The sequence below is a fragment of the Sceloporus occidentalis genome, unplaced genomic scaffold (assembly GCF_023333645.1).
Source record: "Sceloporus occidentalis isolate IW3139 unplaced genomic scaffold, rSceOcc1.0.p SCAF_164, whole genome shotgun sequence".
In the NCBI taxonomy this organism is placed as follows: domain Eukaryota; kingdom Metazoa; phylum Chordata; class Lepidosauria; order Squamata; family Phrynosomatidae; genus Sceloporus; species Sceloporus occidentalis.
Window position 1 is genome coordinate 1,158,883 of NW_028317144.1, and position 26,027 is coordinate 1,184,909.

At 38.7% G+C, this 26,027-nt stretch overlaps 2 protein-coding genes across 2 annotated transcripts in view; one reads left to right on the forward strand and one right to left on the reverse strand.

Moving 5' to 3' along the window:
• Positions 1 to 26,027, forward strand: part of LOC149279490 (general transcription factor IIF subunit 2) — a 76,277-nt gene that overhangs the window by 17,546 nt on the left and 32,704 nt on the right. Inside the window, exon 6 of the mRNA XM_089501117.1 lies at positions 25,756 to 25,837. Within this exon, the coding sequence (XP_089357243.1) occupies positions 25,756 to 25,837 (82 nt within the window). The remainder of the gene's footprint in view (positions 1 to 25,755; positions 25,838 to 26,027) is intronic.
• LOC149279491 (BTB/POZ domain-containing protein KCTD4-like) lies at positions 16,306 to 17,079 on the reverse strand. The gene has a single exon (XM_089501118.1). The coding sequence runs from the start codon at positions 17,077 to 17,079 to the stop codon at positions 16,306 to 16,308; it is 774 nt and encodes a 257-aa protein (XP_089357244.1).

Consider the following 26,027-nt stretch of genomic DNA (forward strand, 5'->3'; position numbering starts at 1 on the left):
TAACAAAATCTAACATTTTACATTAAAGTACATACAATACTTAGAGTGCCTCTTTGTCTTTTTATCAAATTTTATTGCCAGTGTTCATTTGTATTTTGAGAATGTAAAATGCTTTGATGTATTCTTCGGCCAGCCATAAGCCAGCTGTGCACTATAAGAGTTGTAGTCCAACCATGTATATAATGTCCTTATAGTCTCATTACCCCGTCTTTAAAGATACAACTCTATCAACAAAGAATGCATATTAAAAGTACACATATGACTTCTGATGTACTTAATACCGTGCAAATAGGGAAAGGGCAAATGAATTTCCCTGCACCCAGGGAACATCAGCTAACAATGACAGCTATATCGTATGCGTTATATTGTATATGATGGTTGTAGTGTCCGTTTTATATATTGGTTTGCATTTTTACAAATATCAATTTGTTTGCTTTCATATCAATTTAACCAAAGCACTGGAGTTGCGTGGAAAAAGATGCTTCTAGATGCTGGGATATTTTTTTTTCCCATTTGCTTCTGTAGAAAAGCAGCAGGATTCTTCCGTGACACCACTGTACACATCTGAGGCATATTATAGGCTCTCATATGTGTTATATATGCATGTATGGGGGCAAGACTTAAGGAATCCTTATGTAGTATTAAGATGGGCTCTTTTTTTTTTTGTTTTTTTTGCCTTATCGGTTTCAGTTCCACCAGTTTAATTTGCAAGTGCATATTCAGGACTTATATATAATATTCCTGTAAAGAAAAAACATCGGGAGAGGCTTGCCTATATGCGTGCCATCTTCCAATGATGCTGGTGATGTCGAAAGGTGAACTAGTGGATCCCTCTTTCTTTTCATAGGAGACTTCTCATTGAGCGTAATATTCAGGGCTGTATACAGCAATGTACGTTAACACTGGGAAAAAAACGGGATCTTTTTGCTTTTATTCCAGTAAACGTTCTATATCTGTAAACATGTAGGCTGCCATTGTTGGCAGTCATGTGATATTTTGGGTGACTTTCTCTGCACCGGATTCTTTATGGCAGTGCTGAGTCCGTTCCTCAACATAAGTTCATTAGAGTGTCAGCTGGGTGATTTGCAATGAGCCATTCTATCGTTTATCGTGGCAAGTATCATAAGGAGTAAGGGTCGTTTTACTGATCGGTATAAGAAGAGCTAGAATATACAAAATATATTATATTATGCAAAAAGTAGAGCTGTAGGTCTATTAGACATCTAGTTTGCTACATTTTTTGTTACCGTGACAACCAACTTTAAAGCCTGGTAACACGTGAGACTTCATGTGCACAAACTTGCATGTTTTTAACTGGGTTCTGTTTGATGCCGTTATTTACCACCAGTGACAAAAACACCTGATTACACTTAGAGGGGAGTTATTAATGTTTTATTACTAAGATTTACTGTGCGGTTTTATTTTTAAGTTATATAATATTCTCTGACAGCTGCTTGTTTCTCAATTTGTATATGTTTTAGCGTTAGGTTATCCCAATCTTCTAGATAAACACCTTTCCTCATGGTAAACAGAAGAATGTCTAGGTCTTAATCATCAAGTTGGACTCTCTGGCTAATGAAAGTCTATTTTAAGATAAACTACTATATCAAGTAGGTCAGTTGAGAGTAGATGTAACCTACGGTATTTGCTAGATTATAAAACGACCCCCCAAAATTTGAATATTGAGGAAAAAAAAGAGAACCTGAATATGACAACCACATAAGAAAAAATGTTTTACTAGTAAATATTCACATGTAAAAATTTTTCATATTTAATAAAAACCATGATTGAGAAAAATCCCTATATGCCACTCTGCCCCCCAGACCTACCAATGCCTCCTTCAGACTCCCCGGTGTCTAGTGGAGGCAGCCAGCGAACGCCAGCGCGATGCGTGTAGACAACCTCTGCTGCTGCCCGGCACTTCCACCGGGGCTTCTACAACTGAGCACCAGAAGGTCATGTCGCGCAGCACTCCATCATAGAAGTGCCGGGTGGCAGCGGTGGTTGCACGCATCGCGCAGGCATCCACCATTGCCATTGTGATAAAGAGATGAAAGTGTAAATTTTAAGTTTTTTATTCTGCTGTTTTTTTTTGTTTTTAACACCCAGTTTGTTCATTACATTATTTTAAATAAAAGATAAATTTGCATTTTTTTATCCGATTAATCGATTAAATAATCGGACAACTAATTCAGGGGCGTACCTAGAGTATTTGGCACCCGGAGCGCATCCTGTAAGTGGCACCCCCCCCCCCACCAAATGTAAAGACATCTACAAAATTATGTTAAGAATATTTATTGCACCAATTTGTAAACTGTATGTCAATTGTAAACAACAAGAAATCTGAAAAAATAAATGAATAACTTATAAGTAAAATAAATACGTTTAAATAACATTTACTGAACATATAATAGAGCTTTCTTTAATAACCCTCCAAAAAAAACAGCGTCCACATTGCCCACATAGAACCTGACCAGCACCCAAATTACACACACATAGGACGTGCCATCTTTGCCCCCAAACAGCCCAGCATGAGTCAGCATTGTTCCCAAACAGCCGAGTGTACGCCATCTTTGTTCCATAAACACCCTGCCTGTGCCATTTTTGTCCCATAAACACCCTGCTTATACCATCTTTGCCTTTTTGACAAATCAACTATACACCTATGATTAACACAAACACTTTTACAGTCACTCACTAATTCACTTTCATTCACACAATTCATTCACACAATCATTTATTCTTTCACACAAATTATTTACACATATTCATTGATGCATTCTCACAAATTCATTAATTCTCTCACTCATTCAAACAATTCATCCACACATTAATCCATTCATTTTCACTCTCTCATTCTGACTCTTTATTTCAATATTCTTGCTACCCTCCTTTCTCCCTATCTACCCCTTCTCACCCCCTTCTGCCTATCTACCCTCTCCCCCCTTTGAAGTTCACTTACCTTTCAGGAGTCCTGCGGTGGGGGTGCAAGGCCTCTGTCTCCCAGCTCTGCCACTGTATGGAACAGTATAGAGTGATGGGAGTTATGATGTACTTTAGAGCATAATTATATAATGAAAAAGACACTGGAAATGGTACAGCATAACACCCATCACTCTCACACATTTACCAATCCACAGATTCCACACATACCAATCCACATTTACCAATCCACAGATTCCACACATACCAATCCACTCTCACTGTCACTCTCACTGAATGATTTCCTACCTTTCCTCTTTTCTTCTTACAGCAGTAAGCTCCTTTTCTTCCTCTTCTTCTGTCTTCTTCGCTCCTCTTCTGTCTTTTTCCGGTTCAGAGGGCACGGACGGCGGTGGGCGCGGCTTCAGTGTTCTGCGCCGGGATCTGACAACAAACCCCGGCGCACAGCAGCAGTTGCCGCATGGATCGCGACGGAGCGGTATCGGAGGTCTTTAACAGACCTCCGGCTCCCTTGAGTGATTTTAAGCCGGTTCAAGGGAACCGGCTTAAAATCACTCAAGGGAGCCGGAGGTCTGTTAAAGACCTCCGATACTGCTCCCTTGCGAGCCTTCTCCTCCAGCGGCGGACATTACTGTCCGTCTCTGGAGGGGTGCCGGCAAGTTGGCACCCCCCTGATGAGCGGCACCCAGTGCGGACCGCCCCCCGCTAGGTACGCTACTGAACTAATTGATTATTGAAATAATTGTTACTTGCAGCCCTAGTTAAAATTTGATTTGTGTAAGCTGTAGCTCAGGGCGACGCCAAGAAAAAGGAAACCTAATCAAATATTTAATTACATTTAACTAACTTTCTAATTAAATGCTTTCCTTTCATCCTTTTTTTCTTCAGTTATTTGTGATGTTTTGAGAACTGGTTTTATTAATACATCATTTTAGAAAATCAATATTTCTGTAACATATCTTGAAGCCTCTTGTTTTTTGACCCAACAATATTGTAACTTTCTAACCGTTCAGATATTCGTTTCCAGCAAACTTTGAAATCAAGGAACATGAACAATGTTTGTTGTTTTTTTAAATTTATTATTGATATGAATAAAGAGTATTTTAACCCCTTAAGGACCAGGCTGTGTTTTACCTTTTGTACCATTGGGACCGAGGCTGTCTTAACACTTTTGCGGTGTTTGTGTTTAGATGTAATTTTCTCTTCACTCATTTAGTGAACCCACACAAATTATATGTTGTTTTTTTCAGGACAAGAAGGGCTTTCTTCAGATACCATTGTTTTAATCATATTATCTAATTTCCCATAAAAAAAATAATAAAATATGATGAAAAATGTAAAAAAAAACCCAAATTTTCTGACTTTTACCCCAAAAATCTTTTACTCATCCAAAAAAGCTAATGAAAAAAAACTACTAAATATATTCTACTATTTGTCCTGAGTTTAGAAATACCCAATGTTTTTATGTTTTTTTGCTTTTTTCTGCACGTTATGGAGCATTAAGTATAAGTAGCGTTTTGCTATTTCAAAACCATTTTTCCCAAATCTGGTAATTCTTCCCCCTATGTCCCCTTTCGGGTATCTTTCAAGCCGGCCAATGCAATTTACCCCATCAAATCATATATTTTTGAAAACTAGACACCCCAAGGTATTTCAAATGCTAGAATTTTAACTCTTTCCATGCACTAATTCTACCACCAGTCTTTGTCAAACTTTGTGGTAGTAATTTATTTTGTGTTTTTTTTATCGCTAAAATTGCTCTTCAGGTATGGATTTACAGCTCCTGGTATACAACACTTTCAAACAACACCCCAATATGTGTTCAGCAACATCTCCCGAGTACAGTCATTTCCTTTTTAAAAATTTTTTTTTTTTAAATATTTTACTAATCACATAGTGATTAGAAAGCTGGGCTCCATTGAGTTGTATGGTTGAATGCAGTACCTGTATTCAACCTGCAAGTGGAGCCAGAGTTCTCTAGAGGGTCTGGAGACCGTCTAGCGAACTTTTTCAACTTTATTAATTTTTTTCCCTGGCCGCCACCATCTTGCGGATGGCGAAGACTGCGTGCGGCTGTGACCGCTCTCTGGATCGGTCACAGCCCGCCCTGGAGTAAGTATTTGGTGCCGCTGGATGCCGCCTGATCGAGGCATTCCAGCGACACCATTGAAGTTTAGGAGGTGATCGTACAATGTATGGCGGATGTTGACGCCCCGGGGAGGGGCCAGACATGGCCCATCATGCCGATCTCGTTGATCACTTTCTAAGCTTGTTTAAGTCTGATGACGTGTCAGGCACGTCATAGGTCGTTAAGTGACCGTTTTGCATGACGTGCCTGACCCGGCAATGGACATTAAGGGGTTAAGCATTTTGTCTTCTATTATCCTGTTCATGTGTTTAGTTGCTTTTTGATTGAAGATACCTGTTAGATGTAATTAACATTTCCAAGTTACAGTGTTGCACCAAAAGAATCATGCCTTTTTAGTGTCTGCGCAAAATTTTACAATGGTCTTCTATCCAAGTGTATTTCATCTTATTTCGAAGATTCTTTTTGGCCATAGTGAATACGTTATACTAAGCGACATTCATCCGCTTGTAAATGAGGGTCCATTGGAGTTACACATCCTTTCCCGCTTGTATGATCCTCATTGTGTATTTCTCTCATTAAACGTTCATTAAAGTATCGTTGCTCATAGGTGCTCCTTGAGAGTACTTCAGGCTCCATAGGGCTTATGGACTTTTCTGATACCAAGTACATCTCTTAATATACTAAGTGTGTATGAATATATACAGATTATAAAAAAAAAAAAAATTTCAGAATGGATTAATATATAAATGGGCAGTTTCATACAAATGTGATTCTTTCTTGATTCATAGTCCCAGCCACGTCCAAGTGCGGATCAATGTTAAATCAATATGCACTAACACTCAACCTCCAGGTAGGAATACAGTCATCCATCAGGCTGGATTGAAAATTCAGTTTTATCAATATACAAATTAGTGGTTAAGGAGACAATTAAAGAAGCTAATCTTAAAAATACTTTGTGTTTCATGAAATATTTCCTTTAATCCAGGAAATCCTTGTAATCGGTTCTCTGGTGAATTGATGTCACCTACCCCGAAGGGGGTGTTAAACTGAAATGACAGAGCATCGAAAAAAACATGCAAAAAGTGCAGTGGATTTGCAAAGCTTTGGCTTAATACATTAGGAGCAACTCTGGTCCAGATGAATCCTCTAACCCAGGCATGTCCAAACTTTTTTTCGAAGAGTGCCAGATTTGATGAAGTTCACATGTGGGAGGGCCGACCATTTTGCCTGACATTCTTTGAACCATTAAAATTAAAAGCAAATTAACTATTTTATGCAAAGTTTATTGAAAACAGCATACTTTTCATTTTGTGACTTGGGTGACAAATCTAAACAGGTGTTAAATCACTCTGCCTATAATATAAAAAAAAAACAAAACAGATCTATATTTGGGCAACTTATCTGGGGGGCCTTATCAGTCCGGAACGCGGGCCGCAATGGTGCCCTCGTGCCTGCTCTAACCTGTCTGTAGTGCAGGACATTTTTTCCCTTAGTTTGCTATGAACACATCATGCTTGTTCTCTTCAAAACCCCCTACTTATGGTTTGCTTGTTTTGTGCGAGTTTAACCTCTTAAGGACCAGGCTCGTTTTTTCTTTTTGTACCCTGTGGGACCGAGGCTGTTTTAATACTTTTGTGGTGCTTGTGTTCAGCTGTAATTTTCTCCTCACCCATTTAGTGTACCCACATAAGTTATATATTGTTTTTTTTCAGGACAAGATGGGCTTTCTTCAGATACCATTATTTTATCGTATCATCTTATTTACTATAAAAAAAATAAAAAAAACATGGTGAAAAATTGAAAAAAAAACACATTTTATGACTTTTATTTGAGAAATCTTTTACTCACCTAAAAAAGCAAGTAAAAGAACTAGCTAAATAGATTCTACTACTTGTCCTCAGTTTAGAAATACCCAATGTTTTTATGTTTTTTTGCTGTTTTTTGTAAGTTATAGGGCAATAAGTACAAGCAGCGTTTTATGATTTCCAAATCTTTTTTAACAAATCTGGTCAGTCTGCCTCCATCTCCTCTTTGGAACATCTTTGAAGCCGGTTAACTCAATTTAACCCATTCAAACCATATATTTTTGAAAACTAGACACCCCAGGGTATTCCAAATGCTGTTATTTTAACCCTTTCCGTGCACCAATTATACAACTACACTTTGTCAAACTTTGTAACTTTATTTTTTTCACACAAATTGTACTTTAGTTATAGATATACAGGTTCTGGTATATGTCACTGTCAAACAACACCCCAATGTGTGTTCAGGAACATCTCCTGAGTGCAGTGATACCCGACATGCATGGGTTTGTCGTGTTGTTTGAGATTTAAAATGCCACATTTGGGAAGTGCGCTTTTTTTCTCCATTTTGGTCAGTCTGTACCTATGCCCTATCTTTGAGCTCGGCCACTCCAATTTACCCCATCAGCCATTTTTTTTTTTTATATTAGACACCCCTTGGGTATTTGAATTGCTTTTATTTTAACTCTTTGTTGATATTTTTGAGAAATCTTAGCACTTGCTCAAAATAATGAACTTTATTTTTTTAATACTTTTTTTTAATACTTTTTTTTTATATTTTTTTACACATTTTGCTGGTACTGGATGGTTCATCTAGTGACATCACCGCATAACTATTTTTAAATGTTAGCACATTTTTTTTTTTTCCCTTTTTTTTTTATTATTTTTTTTTATATTTTACTAATCACATTGTGATTAGAAAGCTGGGCTCCATTGACTTGCATGGTTGAGTGCAGTACCTGTATTCAACCTGCAAGTGGAGCCAGAGTTCTCTAGAGGGTCAGGAGACCGTCTAGCGAACTCTTTCTTCTTTATTGTTTTTTTTTCCCGGGCCGACGCCATCTTGCTGATGGCGAAGATCACCGGCAGCTGCGGCTGTGACCGCTCTCCGGAGCGGTCACAGCCCATCCAGAGGTAAGTGTTTGGTGTCGCTGGATGCCTCCTGATCGAGGCATTCCAGCGACACCATTTGATCGTTGATCGCCTCCTAAACGCTTTTAAAACGGGCGTCCGCCGCCATACAATGTATGGCGGCGCTGTTGATGCCCCGGGGAGGGGCCAGACATGGCCCCCGATGCCGATCTCGGCCTTGCCGAATGCCTCGACATCGAGGCATTCCAGTAACGCCGTTCAAGCGTTCAAGCGAAAGTTGATCACTTTCTAAGCTTATTTAATTTTTTGACGGTTCAGGACCGTCAAAGGTCGTTAAGCGACCATTTTTCCATGACGGTCCTGAACCGGCAAAGGTCGTTAAGGGGTTAAAAAAAAAAAGTAGATTTGAATTATTAATATAAAGATTGTAAGCCCCCGTATGATAAAGTTTAATTATGACAGTGGCTTTAATCCATTTATATCATTTATATTAGGAAACCAGCTTGGTTTGTGGATTTTCCTTCTCACATGAAAGTCCCCATATTTCTTTTGATGGGCTTTTAGAATAATGTTATTCATACAACTCCAGCTTGCATTAACAGTATGCCTGGTGGCAAGATTTACATCATGCTGGCAAACTTTAGATTTTCCTAGTATCAATAAATGTCTTTACACATGCTGTTTCCAAACAAAGCCGAGTTCTACGTTGGATATTTTCAACCACCGGTACTTTCTAGTCTTTTTGCAAAGTTTCAAGCTTAACATTTTTTTTTTTTTTTTTTTTACAGTTTGTGGTCATTTGATTCATTATAGCAATTTATCATAATGTTCTCTTTAAACATTAAAATGTAGTGACCGTTTCAGTGTCAGAATCTGTGCAAAGAAAGAAATGATTAAGAAGAAGTTTACAAGCGTGGATTCAGTTGTTCTTGTTGCCAGGCTTTCACAAGTAAAGTAAAATACTTCTCTTATAAACCCAATAATGGTTCTTGCTATATTGTAAAACCCATAACACCATGGAAATATACCATAGAAAAATACTTGCCACCCAGAATATAAGGAGGATGAAGCGCTGGCAGGTTTAGTAAGGAAGTACAAAAGAAAGGCAGAAATATTATAGAGGAAGCAACTGCAAACAGCCACCAGCATTTTACTTGCTCCGCACCTCATCACTTTACTTGTTACCATTTGTCAACAGCTTAAGGTTTATCCAGCATGGAACATATTTTGGGGGAAAACATTGGGGAGGTTTTGATGGATGAAAGCCTGAAATCAAGTACTTATTATCTTAATTAGTTGTATATGGTGTGATATTTATATTCTCTGATGGTGCTGTAAACACTTTGGATCCTGGAATGAGGGTAAACCTGTTTTTAGGTTAAATAAAGGATACAGAGACACACTACTAAATTCACATGTACGTAAAACATGCTGGTTGTTCTGTATGTTGACTCTTGAATTATTAATTTGTATGAATATAGCTGTTTTTATGTCATATGGTTGCAGTACAGTTTGATTTAATTAATGTTTTATTTGATAACAGCCTGTATAGTAGCAGAGCCGAACCTTATCACAAGAAGGGAATGGACTGGTAGCGGGTGAGCTTCGCTTCCAGTTCTTAAGTATTTATGCTTACGGCACAGGTATCTTGAACTCGTGAATGAGTTCAGTCGGAATCAAACAAATTGCCATTTTAACAAAATTTGAATGTTTTAGGAGATTTGTATGAATTGTCAAAATGAGTAGGGACCCTCAATGAAACCAAAGAAAACAAATTAAAGTACTCCAAATTGTAAATTTACATTTCGTTATTTCACTCGCTTACATACTCACGCTCTCTCGGAATGTCTCCCTAACTTCTCTGCCAACTGCTTCTGTTTCCCCGTCTCCGTGCCTTGTATTTCTTGTATTTTTTTTTTCTCTTCTGCACTCTTTTCATCTGATTCTTTGTGGACAACGGGACAGGGACATAACCTTCCGGTGCACTTCCGCAAAATGGGGCATCAGGGGAGAGGATGTACTCGGAAGCTCTGCCATTCTGTGGTAGCTTCAGGGAAAAGGGCAGAGCCGCTGGGCACATCCTCCCCCCTGATCCTCTAATCCAGGGGTGGGCAATTAATTTTCCCATGGGGCCACATGAGAAATTGGAATGGTTTTAGAGGGCCAGACCTCTACAAACTACAAACTCCGAAGCCTTGTCCATTTTGTTAACTTATGTGCTGTTTAATAAAGTTATTCAAGCCTACGTCATTGGTAGAGGTGCTTGAATAAGTAAGGCCTGAATAACTATTAGCACAGCACAGAAGTGAACAAAATGAACAAGGCTTCGGAGTGCATACCGTATTTTTCGCTCTATAAGACGCACCTGCTGATAAGACGCACCTAGATTTTAGAGGAGAAAAAAAAGGAAAAAATATTTTGAGCTAAAAAATGGGCTAAAATATTTATTACAATAACTGAATAAGCTATGAACACAGTAAGACACACACAGACACAGTGAGACACACACAGACACAGTAAGACACACACAGACACAGTGAGACACACACAGACACAGTGAGACACACACAGACACAGTGAGACACACACAGACACAGTGAGACACACACAGACACAGTGAGATACACACAGACACAGTAAGACACACACAGACACAGTAAGACACACACAGACACAGTGAGACACACACAGACACAGTAAGACACACACAGACACAGTGAGACACACACAGACACAGTGAGACACACACAGACACAGTGAGACACACACAGACACAGTGAGACACACACAGACACAGTGAGACACACACAGACACAGTGAGACACACACAGACACAGTGAGACACACACAGACACAGTAAGACACACACAGACACAGTGAGACACACACAGACACAGTGAGACACACACAGACACAGTAAGACACACACAGACACAGTGAGACACACACAGACACAGTGAGATACACACACACACAGTAAGACACACACACACAAACACAGTAAGACACACACACACAGTAAGACCTCCCTCCCTAACCCCCCTTCTCAGTATCTCCCCTCTAACTCCCTAACCCCCCCTTCTCAGTATCTCCCCTCTAACTCCCTAACCCCCCCTTCTCAGGATCCCCCCCCCCGCCCCGGTCACTTACCTTAAACTCCTGTGTTGGAAGCGTTTGTCTCGGGTGCCGGCGCCCAGCGTAAAGCGCCGGCACCCGAGACAAACGCTTCCAACACAGGAGTTTAAGGTAAGTGACCGGGGCGGGGGGGGACACCGGACTCATTGGTGAGTCACCAGGACACTCTTTGCGGGCCGGTCCGAGCTATTCAGCGGGCCGGATGTGGCCCGCGGGCCGTGCTTTGCCCAGGTCTGCTCTAATCTTTTACGAGAGGTTACTTTGGGCAAATGGCCTGAGCTTTGAGTGCACCTTCTTTCCGATCGGAGTAAAGGGTGCGCCCAAAGATCAGCCATTTTGCCAGTTCATTGGAGGTCATGTCCCTGTCTTCTTGTCCACAGAGATCGTGAATGACAACAAATTTAGTTTCAGAATGTAAAAAGCCCCCCATGTTAATCCAAAACTAATTGGCAGGAATCAAATGGACCAAAACCATACAGTTTGACAAAGGCCCTGTTTGGCCGAAATGTTGCTTTTTTTTTTTTTTTTTTTTTTTTTTTTTTTTTTTTTTTTGCTTTATCTTCTATCCTAAAGATTGGAAGCTGTTTGGAGTGCTGGGATTCCTTTTCTTTGTTCGTGTGCTTCAAGAGGGTTTATGCTGTCCATTTTTTCCTGCTAGCACCCAGCTTCCTGGGAGTTGAGTGCAGAACCATTTTTTCTTTTTACAAAACCATACATGTGTCCGTCCTAAGTACTTATTGGTCCATTTGGACAATTCTGGTTCATATCACTCCAGACCATCTTGGTTCTCTGAGCAATACATTAACTTTTTTACCCCAGGGCTGGACTAATTTCTGTCAGATAGACATATCTGGGAACCAGCTTAATTTTTTTCCCCTAGCCACAAAGAGCTAGAGCCATACAGATCATTATAGAAGGGCAAAAAAAAGTAAAGATATAGACTTAAAAATATAGGAGCTATCTGGCTGCTTGGATTTGTCAAGATGTAAGAATATTCACCATATGTTTTTGCATGAATGCAACACTTTTCTTTTACGCAGATTAGTATGTATGCTCTTTTGCAATTGGAGTCACAAAACAAGAATTTTGTCCCATTCTCATCGTTCATCATTTTCATCATGGCTCTGTGCATACATATGATTGCCTCAGCTACTCCCATTGATTTCATTTGGCAAACAATACTTGCCTACTGCGCTATGAGTAGACACACAGCAGTAGCAAAAGCCCATGGAATGTTGACTTAAATATGAATTTACATTAATATATTATAATGGAGTGTTCCTGTAAGTATGCTGCCGCATACTCTTACCCAAACATGCTTATACTTGCCAAAACACACATTGGGTATAGCACGATTTAGTAGATGTTAGTGATACCTGCTGTTCAAGAATTATAAGTCGCATAACTGTACATAGGTTTCTTCCTTGTTTATAAAGATACTTAAATCTAAATAAAGCCCTGGATTTGAATATTTCTGAACATACCCAGCATACTCCAGAGTTTCAAGAGGTGATTCAGCTCATATCAGGTCTTCCCACCAGAATGGGCTAAGGAATATGAAAATAACCTACATGGAGGCTATGACACATTGTTGACAAATTAGTTGGTTAGCACCCTAGCACTTGGTGAATGTAATTGTTGAATTTATTGGGTTTTTGTGTTGATGGCCTCAGGTCCCTGGGTATGGGGAGCAGGACCAGCCAGCTGTTATAAGACATTCCTGTTGTTGGGTTTGTGTTTCAAGCTATACAATTTGAAATATTGAGCGTTAAGTTGCACATCTTGATCCTCCTCTTTGTGTGTGATTTGTATCGCTTTCTTACTCTTCAAAGTCAATCAACGAAATTAATACTTTAATCTACAGAATAACCTTTAAGAGATTAATGCAAGACCTGGTTAGTAACAAGTGAATGCTTTTACATGGCTATGTAAAGGAATTGATCAGTGTACACATACGTTACCTGTCTTCTCATTATTTTTCTTTCTTTCTTCCCTTTTCTTACTACCGGTCTTGTTCTTATTGTCTTCATCATTTCCAAGGGATAAAGCGTAACGCCCTGTTAGATTTATTGATCTAACAGGGAACATTATTGATTGATAATTGTTGCAGCTAGATGATTCTACTACTATTCAGTGTCTTTGTACCTGGAATTGTCACCATTTCATACAATGTGTTCTTGTACCCTTCAGTAAAACATTGCTTTATAAAAAGCACAAACTATATAAAACCAGATTTTAATAAATTCTTAAAGCAGTTAAAGTTCCGCTTTGACAAGTCTAACTTATGCCCGGAACAGAACGGTCTTCTTGGGAACGGGGAATGCCAAACGTAACAGGTTTTTTTTGTTTTTTTTTTACTTTTTGCTCCGTGAATGACATAAGGGATCTTAGAGCAAAAACGTTTCATGGTTCCACACCACCTACCTCTTGAATAACTTAAACTTTAGCAACATATGCAAAGCATACATATGTGTATTTTTGTGTGTTCCAAACCACGAAATTACTACAGGAACTTATTTTTCTCTATAATAATTCTAGTGGAAAACTGTACGTGGCATTTTAAAATTATGCGTCTAATAAGCCACATTACTTATCTACAGGCAGTACTTCACCAGCATGTGGTACTTAGTGATGGTTTGCATTCAGAAATCATAAAATTATTTTTTTCTTATTTTAGGTGCCTTTAGATATGCGTATTATTTAAAGTGTCTCATCACTGGAAAAAAGCTAGTGCTGTTTAACAGAGCACCAATTCTCTTAATGGCAGTCTAATTGTATAATTAAGAGGTTTTTTTAAAAAAAAATCGAGCTACTAATATGTTTGGATTTTTGTTTTACACTTTTAATTTTTGATTTTAATATAATAAATTCAGCCTTTACCAAATCCTGTCAATTTCAAGCCATTCTTATAATAATTATAATATAATAATTGTATTTACAAATAATCCCATTATTCTTCTTTCATTTCATATTGAAGAAAACTATATAAACAATTGTATCTATATATTTATCAGAAGGCATTGGAACATGTTAACATTCCCTGTGATCCATCTCCCATGATGTTGCTTTCTGTAAGTGGCCTGTACTCAAAGTAGAACTTTAGATATACTGCTTTAGTTCAAAAGCACACACATTCTTTGCTTCGGTTTACTAAATTTAAGAAATTATAGTGCAAGCGTACGACAAAACCAGAGACTTATTAGCAGTGAATAATTGTTTGGAGCGACCTAACCTTTTTTCAACCCTTTCTCTAAGCCATTTTTAAGGGTTTTGTTGCCTTATTTAGCAAAGTTTGGGATAATGGTCTAAGAGTGATGCCAGATTAACAACGCCTTTGGTTTTTCTCTGCGTTCTGGAAAAGTACAGTTCAACATTAAGAATGCTATTTGCAAGTTACATGCCTCACTGTGATTTTTCTGGTCTGGCGTTTTTCCGATTTTAGTTAACTGGCTTTTTGAAAGATGTTTGCTTTCTTGAAGCCTAGAGAAGTCTAATTCTACACAAGAGAAAAGCACTTTACCTTGCGCCATTGTCATAATTCTGACTAACATGCTTCAAGTTTGTACTTTATTTAATCTCCGGTGAGAGCTCTATTTATGCAGACCTGCCTTGACGGTGTTATCATGAGATGGCACCTTTTTATAAACCTCAATCTCTTGGTAGAGCAACGAAGCTATCTATTCCAGCAGTCAGATCTACTTGATGAGTGTGAAGTCTTAATATTGTCTTGCTGTGGTTCTAGATGTCTCAGCATTCTAGATGTAAAGTGAGATTCAGAGAAAGGACCAGGCACTTCGGTGAAAGGTTGAAGTTAGAAGAGTGATTTATTGAATTATTGTGTGCATTGTCATCACATCACATTTCTTTTACATATATAAACTGTGTTTTATAGACTTTAGAGTGTGTATCAGTGTTGATGAATCCCTTCCAGGAAAATACAGTAGCTCCATATGTTTGCTGGATACATTATTGTAGATTAGTAGAGTATTTCTGAGTACATGAACCCGATGAGGCCCTTCACAAACAGAGGTTACCAGTAGTTCGATTGTGTGTGGGGACTTTGGAGTCTGATGTTAATGATTCCTGAACGGGAAAAAAAACCATATACACAAAAAACCATTTCATGGAGGTACTTGGCTGGAAAAACTTGATGGCCACCCGATTACTGGCACCAAATCTTATCTGCTATGTACAGAGAAAAAAAAAGTTTATAGATAGAATGGGTGTTTGGCAATCTGTACTGGTGTCAAAATAAATCTTGCAGTAGAACAGTATTGTGCTTATTTTTCATGCATAGTCATACTTCATAATGCCTCATCAGTCAGACAAATTCCCTATGAATATTAATAAGGTGGTTTTCTAGAATCAAAATTGGTTACAAGAATGCATTGCATATTAGAATAAACAACTCTAAATAAGCTGAAGGTACAAAGAGATGAACCGGTTTACTTTTTCAGACGTTAAATATTTCTACGCGAAGTGTTACTGGTTTTCTGGTTCTCCTGATTACTTTTTCCCTTTACCTTAAGTGACCTTGCACTCTTTACGCGTAAACACAGAGAAAAGCAGTTCTGCGACCCTAGAAATGTATCCACTGGAGGAAAACAGTTTTCTAATTGAATCAACTTTTCTAGATCATCCACACTTGTACAACGTTGAATTATGCGGGGAACATAGCGAGGTGCCTGCAATGAAAAGCATGCACTGTTTAAGGTTTTCCATGAAAAGCATTTATTTCTGAACCAGTAGTCCACACAGTTGTGTTGCAAATTGCAGGCTGGAAGGAAAGACACCGTTTCCATGATATGGTTTGTTGTTGTACTGAAGCATAGCAGTTGTGCTTTCGAAAGGACATGTTGAAAGCTTGGGTATTAATTGGGAGGTGCTCAGAACTGCTTACCTTTGCAGAATAATAACTGTGTTCAGGTATTTCTTCAAGAGCACAAAGCGTTTCACTGCAGTTGCAGAGGATTAAATATATTAGCAGCATAAAACCATTTATTTACAGTAGTCGTGTTTCGCTAATCAACGTCTTGCCTCCTAGAGAAGGGTGATTTACGTGCAGTATGAGTAAGTCGGATTCTAAACGTCATTTCAGGCAAAATGTACGTACCGTGGGCTCTGTTCATTTGCAGCTGACCTGTTTGCGTGTCTACTACTTGGATACCTTTTGTGATGCCAGGCTACTGCAGACTAATGAGGCTCAGATGCATACTGTAGTCCTTTGTATAGCGGTAGAGGTAATTACTTGATAAAATGAAGTGCATCGCTCTGAACGATTGACCCTTTTGAACAATCCAGGCTTGTCAGCAGTCTAAAGCCACACTTTAGTGCCATCATAATGGCTTCAAATTTAAGAGTCTCCAGGGTGCATACAAAGGTGTTGTCCTCCTTCAGTACTAGCCGCGTCCCGTTCTCCGATTTGATAAAATATTTAAATTGGATAACAGTTGAAGAGATGCAGAATTCCTCAGGAAACCCATCCAGTCTGCTTTTAGAAACCAGCACAATACGAGCTTTTATTCTGGCTATGAAGTCGGAGGCGTTGCAGAAAATCCGAAGACCCTGAGACCGGTCGTGATTATCTGTTATTTCCAGAAAAGTGGTCTCGCGGGCAGCTTGTTGCTCCTTCTCCCATCTTGCTTTGACAGCCTCACTCAGTGCCTTGAGCCTGAAAAAATCCGCTTCTTGTGCCAAAAGGTTGTTTTCTTGGAAGCCTTCGGGTAGCAAGAGTTCTCCATTTCGTAGAAAGTTTAGAACGTGCCTAAACAATAGACCATCTCTGTCAATAAAGTAATGTCCATCTGCATCAATGGGACAAAAGATTTTCCTGTTCACAACACCTTCCAGGTAAGAGTCTGGATACTTGGATAATGTCTGGTTTTGTGTGATGTACAGATATCCACCGACGTTGAGGGTGACGAGAGCCGATTTGCAGTTTGTGCTTTGATCTCCGTCTTCTGTATTGTGGCATTTGTCATCGCCGTCCTTTTCCCTTCTGTTTATTCTGCGTTCCATTCTGAGCCTCGGCGTTTTACGATAGCTATCTGGCCGCCTTCTTGTTTGGTTTCAAAGAAGAATAAAAAAGAGCCGTATTCAGCTCTGCCACGATGATAGAATAGAAACGCTGCCAGCATTGCATGAGCTGTCAGCTCGGTTTTGCAGTAGGTGGCGTATGAGCTATGCAAACATAGAGATATCGGCAATACAGCTGGAAGAAGATGTATTTGCATTTAACTGTGTATGGGAACGTCTTATGTATGGTCACTTCTTCCTTTAATCCTGCCCCCTTTTACCTCCTCCTACTGAATACATTGATTCTGGATGTTTAGTGTGGTTTACAATAACATGTTTTTACCCGCTAAACCCGATTTTGCTCAACAGATGTATAGTCAATACTATGATAATTATTAATCCCCTTTAACCCTGTTCTTCCCGTTGAAACTGACTGCTTGCTCTCGTGTTCAGCGTTCACTAAATCTGCAAAGCGTGTAGTACATATGCATGATTCAGCCATGTACATGCTTCTATTGCATGTTAAGAAGGCCCCTTGCTCAGGTTTAGAAAGTCCTGGCTTTCTGTGGACGTGCGGAAAAGCTTCTCGCAGAGTAGATGCTTCAGGTGAGGGTGTGCCAGCTGCCATGTCTTAAAGGTTATCGCTAGTCGGACTTGTTAATTACATCTGATTTGGTTTAACAGCTGTTTTTTTATTTTTTTTTTACATTTTTATTTTTTTATAGTAATGTTTTTATTTATTGTGTCAGTTTTTCAGCTACTGAGGTTACTTATGGAAAAAGCATGTTCTGTTGCTAAAAGCCAAAGCGTTGCTGCCTTGCGTGATTCATCCTTGTAGCTCCCCTTAATAAAGAGACACTAGGGTTATCCACGAGATCCGAAAGAACGTAATGAGTGTTCCAGTACATTTCCCACCCCGCTCTGGTCATTTTTAAATTGTAATCTTCACATTTTTTGGCATAACTAAATTATTTTTTTTGGAACAATTTTATCCTGGGAATCTGAGATGGCACAAACTCACCACATTTTATTAGGTTGCTTTCATTGTCCTCAGCCTTTCCAAACTAATCCACAACAATCAGCTAGTTAACAGGTGAGAAGTTATTCAGAGGGGAGGAATAAGCACACGCATGCTTTGATAAGCAAATATTTCTTTTAATTTTTTTTTTGTATTTTGGAGTTTCTTGTTCACTTGTTGGGAGTGCGGGAGTGTAATTTTGTTTTTACAATCATCTCTAAACGAGCCTCCCTTTCTGTAAAACCACTCAAGTGCCTTCTGTTTACCTCAACTCATCTGCTGATGTGAGTGTCGAGGAATGAACAGAATGTTTACAAGCACAGGCCATCTGTTAGCCTCCAGTTGCACTTACAACTCCTATCATCCAAAACCCTGTGTAGTTTATTTAGCTGGCGGTTACCTAAAGTCTCCGCAGACTACTCGTATGAGTGCTGGTGGAATACCTCTGTCTGCTCCTAGTGTATTACAAATTAATTTTGTTTGAGCTTTGCTCACAAGCCCTTGCTGCTTCCTTGTAGACATGTTGAGAAAATGCTCGTTTGCACCCTTTTTATAACTGTGTGGAAAAGAACCTAGACTTCGCTGTTCATCTGTGTGAGGGTTGTGGAAGTTGGAGTCCGCAAAAAGTACCCATTTTTATTTAATACAATAAGTGAATTATTTTTTTTTTGTGTGAGTTTGTTATGAGGGGAGGGCTTGTCCGATGAGGGGGCACCGATGATGTCAGAATGTCTAATCTCTTTGTTTAAAAGGGATCATTCGTTTTTCCCTGCCTGCTGGCAAGATGAACAGCTGCCAGCATGCAGGCTCTTATGAATAAAAAAAAAAATATTAACCCCTTAAGGACAACGGGTTGTCCTAAAACCAATTGAAAGACTTGAGTGCTGGCTGATCGGTCCATTCTCTAGTTGGAAGCCTTGCCTTTAAATTTAAAGGTAAGACTTATCTCTTTAACGGAAGTCTTGCCTGTACTTTCAAACACTGTCAGGGGAGGAAAAAGTAGTAGTCATAACCGGTACAATGCAATTTGTGAAAGCTCTAATACAAAACTATACAAACGGCTATCTAGTGTTAAGTAAGAAATGTCCTTTCCTTTTATGTATGCTATGCAGATGAATTGTGCATTCTTACACCTTTAAAGCATTATTTGAGGATTTAGCTTTTAATGTATGTTTTGTATTCCTTGGTGGAAGATAAAAAGCATATGCTTCTTAACAAAAGAATTAAGCAAAGGCACATTTTAACTTTGGAACAAGAAAGCACACTGTATCAAACCTTTCCACTTAGAAGCTTAGCAGGTAATGTTATCTTTTTTTAAACGTCATTAGCAAGTTTCTTCAAAAGCTTCAAAACATAAAATGTTCTGTGCCAGTTTTTAAAACGTGGTTCATAAAATGTAAATATGTAAGTTGAATTTAATGCTTCCTAGGCATAGTAAGGAGGCGTTGCTATGGCAGCAAACTTTTTAACTTTTATTTCTCGTGCTTTTAGCCTTCACTTTTCTATACAAAGCATCAATGTGTCTAGTGTTCCTAGGAAGTTCATTCCGGAAAGGTTGGATATCATCAAATTCTTAATAGTGATATCAATCTGATTTTTGTATGATTTCTTTGTAAGTGCAGGACAAAAGTATAACAGTGACCTAATTGGTAGAGATGATTTCATAACGACCAGACCTCCATACTCCTAAAGTGCCAGATGAAGAATGAATACGGCAGAGACGGATAACTACCATTTTGCATTTTGGTCAGCTTTTCAATCATTAATAGTCTTCTTGGAACAGGAATACCTTGAAATTCCCTGATTGTCGAAAAAACAGCTTAGCAAAGCAGAAGTGATATTTGTGTGTGTATGAATGTGTGTGTGTATAATTACCGGTATATCCCCTCCCCCAAAGTGAAAATATTTCATTAAATGGACAATGTGTTTGAGAACACAGGAATCGCTGAAAGGTTATTGTGCCCCGGGCTCCATAATTATATGCTTGAGCATTGTTCTTTTTGTCAAAAGCTTTTGAAGAAAGCGTAAGCAAATCCATCAATGTATTATGAGAGATGAGAAGCCTTCTTTACTCGCCACCTATTCCTCAACAACAAAGGCTGAACATTTCTCTCTAGCGTCCCTCCCTTCTTCTGTATGTTATTATAGACAAGTCTATTGGTTTGTATTTTGTTCTGTAGTCTGCTAGGAGGAAGATAAGGACAAAATAGATGATTTATGAAGATGGAGTGTTGCACTTGTTAAGTTGACTGTAGTCATTTTTTATTGTGCAATTGTACAGCAGTGCAGAATACGATGGCCCTAAAGAAAAATTAATATGGGTAGATTTCAATTTAAAAGAGCCCCATATCATTTATACACAGATAATATATATTTGGCGTTTAGGCTTTTTTTCGTACCACTAGATTCTAAATCATGGCCACAGACCAGAAAATAGCCAGAACAGGATAAAGTAGCCATCGGGTTTTTTATTTTTGTTTTTTTTATGTTATAAAATTGAGGAATATGGACAGTTGAAATAAACTATCATGTATATAAGAAATTGTATCATTCAGGTGCCATTGTTCTTTTTATTTACTAGTTTGATGAACTTATAGGCCTATTGGGACACTAAGTAATATGTTGTGAGTTATGTATAAATATTTGTATACAAGATCAGCGCAAGTGCCACTCGGCTGTGTCATGTGTTTGTGTTTTTTTGTTAACGTGATACACTACTATCTGACTTCTAACCCATCATTCGGAGTTTAATACACGCTGGCAAGGGAATAAAGTCCTGTGAGCAGCATTAAAGTATTTCATTCTCCTGGTGCGGAGAGCTTTGTTTCTCTCCATCGCTGGCCTGATAGCGTAATGCAGAGTGACTCTTCCACAGCCAAAAAACAAGTAATTTTCAGTCTGTGTACTTTAGCTTAGTACTTTATATTATAAATATATATATATATGCGGGGTAGCTGCTCTGTGGGAAATGTCTCGCTGGTCTTAAAGAGAAAATAAGAGCTTAATTAATCTTTCCAGTAAAGGATCCTGGAAGCCGGTCGCTGTGATGCCCTTTTTGACATGTATTTCCCGAAGCTACCCATGTACTGGCAGATGCTGTAAAAGCATTACACATTCCACATCTAATAAAACGATACTTCACACGGTAATACACAGCTGCCGGTTGTGTGTGTGTGTGTGTGTGTGTGTGTGTGTGTGTAGAGCATTAACCCCTTCTCTACCAAGCTTTAGATTGCTCACCTGCCCTCCTCCATATTGCAGTAAAAAGAGTGACTTAATAGCGCTGCTTATTTATTATATTTTTAAACATTGCGTTCAATGCCTTTTAAATGTAAACCGTTCCCATGCCTTTATCTGTTTTGCAGGCAGATTGCTGACAAACTCTGTAAACAGGGATATAGTTCTCCGGGAAACAGTCTTCTCCAGCCAGATGAGCCTTTAGTATATGCTCCCCTTGCAGGAATTATCACATTTGTAAACTTGAGCTTTATTTTTCTGGCGGTTATGCCTTTTTTCTTTGCAGCGAGTACATAAATTAGTACCTTGACTGCACAGTAACAATGCAGCAGAACAGAGATTGTTCAAGTGTTAAAAATGTGGACTATGCTTAAGTGGATCAGATACTGTGGTTTGTTTCAACATGGACAGGCCTGGGTCTGACTGGGGTCATAAAACATAGAAAACACGACTGCAGCGTAGCCGTCGTCGTTTTTACTCCGTTTTATTATACACAACACTAATAAAATTAATTTGGGCATCTGGGTAAAGTTCTGTGAAGACGCAGCATGCCAGGCGGGCGGATTTTTGTGAACTATACCGAAGCCGCTATGTAATGATAGTGTGCGAAATCCCCTTAGCCATGAAAGGGTTAAAGTGCGACTGTGTCTCACTGTTACCATGACTCACAACATTTGATATGTCTGGAGGAGACACCGGTGTTAGAAAACCAAATTAAACCTCAAAAACTGCACACTGGCTTGTTCTCAAGTATGTTAACCCAAAACTAAATGATATCGGGCTCAAACTATACATTATTTTACAAGCGGTATCATCGTGAGCGCTGCAGACGGCCACCGGTGCCCAGGAGCCAGGTCGCTACTCCAATACGTAATCAATCACTTTAAAGATGCGGTGCTAGTAAACGTGACCGGCTTTATTCTCTCCCACAGAGGTTTGTTCACATAAAACACAAGACTTCTTACAAAGCTAATTCAGTGTATACGGCAATGAGACGGCGGTGCCTGCTTTCACATAATTTACTAACTATTCCATGGGGAATAAGTGAAATGTAATTCCAGGAAGCACTTGGGACATTCCTTAGTACTAATAGTGATGTTTCTTATACCTTTTAAGTAATAAGTTTAAGCAAAAGTTTTTTACCTTCTTAATAAGAGCATCGTGTCAACTGCTTTTACAATTAGTGAATAGAGATAGAGGTGCGTCAGAAATATACTATACCGCAGTTACAAGGGAAGGGGTAGCCAACAGTTAACTTGCCAGTGGTCCTCAGCCGGCCCTTTGGCAGGGGCTCGTTTCGGATTATGGACATTGTAATCCAAGAGTATCTGAAGAAGAAGACTGGATTAAAGCAGAACGTTGTGAAGAAACCAGAGCTTCGCACAACTACAAAACCTACTCAGTGTTTAGCTGTGGTCTTTAATATGCACCCAGTATCACGCCATTGTCTTTGTGTTTTAAAATCAATGTTTCTATCATCTAGTCTGATGGATGCATTGAAAGTAGTGTCATTTAAAAGGCAATGTTCTCAGCTTTGTATGTGTGTTTATCCAGAAAGTAAATGGGATTCTATAAAGGTGCCATTTGAAACACTAAACTGTATTTGTGAAAACTGCAAGGACTTCTCAAGGACGTTGGGGTTAGATGTCTAATACTGCTTTAAGAGCCCAGAAATGTTATCAGATATATAACTAGTTGAATTAATGTATGTGAAAAACCTTACCAATTACTTTGGTATGCCTTTATTTTTTGGGGGTGAGGGGGTCTCTGGGGCACTGGAGTGTCCCTTTAATTTATGTGTTAAAGTATAACAAGTCCATTGATGGGTTTTGTATTTAAGAGGACATTTGGGTTTCTGAATGAAGAAGATAGTCTCCTATTATCTGCTCAGTTTAAAAATGAACTATGGCAGTTATCACGTGAATTATTGTTCTGGCACATAACGGAACAATGAGCGAAAAGACACGGGGAACATCACAAAAGAACATTTACAAGCAATGGAGTCTGTTAACTGAATTTTCCCAATTGCTTGATTTTTACAAATGGGTTAATGGATATTTCAAAGCAAGTCCTTGGACTGTTTAAAATCTGGTGTAGTGGGAGACGGTAGCGAGTAACATAAATCTGTTTGCTAACTGGAACTTTAGCGGTGGAAGCTAAAACTTTCCTGCCATTTTGGATAAAACTCTGTAAAGCTGCATATAACTTACGTGGCCCCTGTGTTTATCATGTATCTATACATTATACAGGGCCGCTCACTGATTTAACTAGTTAAATGCAATTCTAGGTGCTTATTTATCTATTCCGTATTACACTTTTTAAAATCCAGTTTAACCCTTTAATAACCCTCAACTCCACCGAATGGATCTTTTCCATGTGTCAGCGTTGGAGTTCTGGAAGGGAATACCTAGGTTTGAAGGTAAACTCTTGTACCACATGCAGCACCTCAAACAGAGAACGCGTAGTCAAGTACTTTGTGAGTAGTTAAATATGCTGTATTTAGCTGAAAGAAAACCATTAAAACTCTTAATTTTAGAAGAAGCTGCAGCTCCAGTACTGCAGTTCACAACCAACACACACTGGCAAACAGGACAGGTTTTCAGTGTAATTGTATGCTTTCGATGGTTGGGAGAGTAGGTATATTATATATTATTCAGGTAACTGACACTTGAATGAAATACAGTGTTTGTAAAACTGATTATAATATTGTAGCCATATAATACCTGTTTAACTCCTGGTACATCTTCAAAACCCTATTAATTCTATAATTTTCATTGGCTGCCTTATCTGATCTGATGAGGGGGTCGGGTTTAGCAACTCTGTTGCCATAGCAAAGTTCAGAGTTTACTAAACCTTTTTATCTATATTTCATGTGATTAGAAGCCTTGAAGGAAGTAAACGAGGAAGATCGTCCTCCTCATTTGTTTTAATCAGAGCGCTACATCACCCATACAAAGAATTTCATGGGGTATCTTAAAAGGAAAATGTATACCGAGGCAAGCGTGGCCTAATGACCTTTAAAAGGCACATCTCCTTGCATCGTTTCTTTTAGAATTATTTATGTTTTATGAAGTTGCATTTCCAGATCTATTGGCATGGGGTAATTCTCAAAATAAGGCTGCATCGATCAGCTCTCGTAGGTGAGCAAGCTCAAAAATCTATAATGATCTTTCATATTATTCCTGGTGTTGATAATCCACGTCGAAAGAATGCAATTTCTTGGCATTACAAAAGACTTTCTCATTTCTCCCTTATTTATGGTGTACTGTTAGCGGATCCTTCACCTTTTCCAAATCTTCATGTTTATTTTACGGTTCTGTCCAATAAGTAAACCTATGTAATGGTGTCTGCCGATTAAAATAAGTAAGAAATATTTCCGAAAGCCAACTGAACGTGAGAACAGGCATTTTAACTTCTTATGCAGAATGTGACCATTATCCCCGCCGCATTGTCGCCGTCCCTCTTAAGTTGCCAGCCTTTGTAAATCACAGGGAACTTAAGGATAGGGAGTTTATTAGATGTGTTGGTTCCTTGAGCCACGACAAGGTCAAGTAGTCCCTTGGCTTCTACATTACATTTCTCAAAAACAATTAACCTGAAACATGAAAGACAAACGAAATGCACAACAATAGGTAGTTTCAATAGGGTGAAAGTTCCTCTTTCATTGATTGCCTCTCTCTTTATTTACTCTTTTGTATTTTTATGTCTGGTTGTAACACTGTTAAAAAATATGCTTTAATATTAGGTTTTTTCTGATTGGTTCAAGCTGTGCTATAATTTTAAGCATAAACCACATTAATACAATTCTACATTCTACAAAGTGATTCTCGTGGGGAGCCTTGCTATATAATGTTTGCGATTCCTGTTACAGGCCATTATTTTTGATAAACGATTGGGGTGTTATCCTTTCTTGCAGAGGCACAGATTACACTCACGGTGTATTACACATGCACAAACACTTTTTTTTTTTTTTTTTTTGTGCTTCACCAGCTTTTCTGTTTGAATGATCATTACTACATGCTGGGTATTTTATTCATGGAATAATGGCTTATCTGAACACTTACTAATTTGTTTGAATTGTCGAGATAATTTGCCTTTCTTTTATTCCAACACGAAGTACAGTGAGAGTGTATTTTGTTCTGTACCACGTTGACATGCATGGTTGGTATGAACACATGGAGTCCAGATAATGTATCTTAGGAATCCCATTCTTGTACACATTTAAATATTAAATGTCTCTATTTTTGCAGCAGGTTTTTTTTTTCATCTATTGGCTTTTTTGCTCTTATTTTTGTATCCCGCAATCTAATACATGAAACACACTTACCTTCTAGATTCCATTGCTTGAAAGTTATGTGTTAATAGACATGTTGTCGGGTACAGATGCATGTTTATGATCGGCCTCTTTTCTTTTATTCTTTTAGATAAACTTGCTTTGGAGGGAATAGTGGTCCACCGTGCTGAATGCAGGCCTGCGGCCAGTGAAGACTACATGCAAATGAAGCGGTAGGTTTTACCATGCTAAATACTAATTTACTGGGTTGATGTTGTCTGAACACTAAGCAGGAACAATTGTCTGAACCTTGAAAGCATGCAGTTATCAGATGTTGTGGGATAACAATTATGTATGCTACCCCCATCCATCAGTCACCCTTCCCAAATTAAAAAGATCAGGTATTGCGGACCACCCATGACC

Bases quoted from the DNA above. Each gene is read 5' to 3' on its own strand.
- LOC149279491 (XM_089501118.1), bottom strand. From the start codon at position 17,079: ATGGAACGCAGAATAAACAGAAGGGAAAAGGACGGCGATGACAAATGC.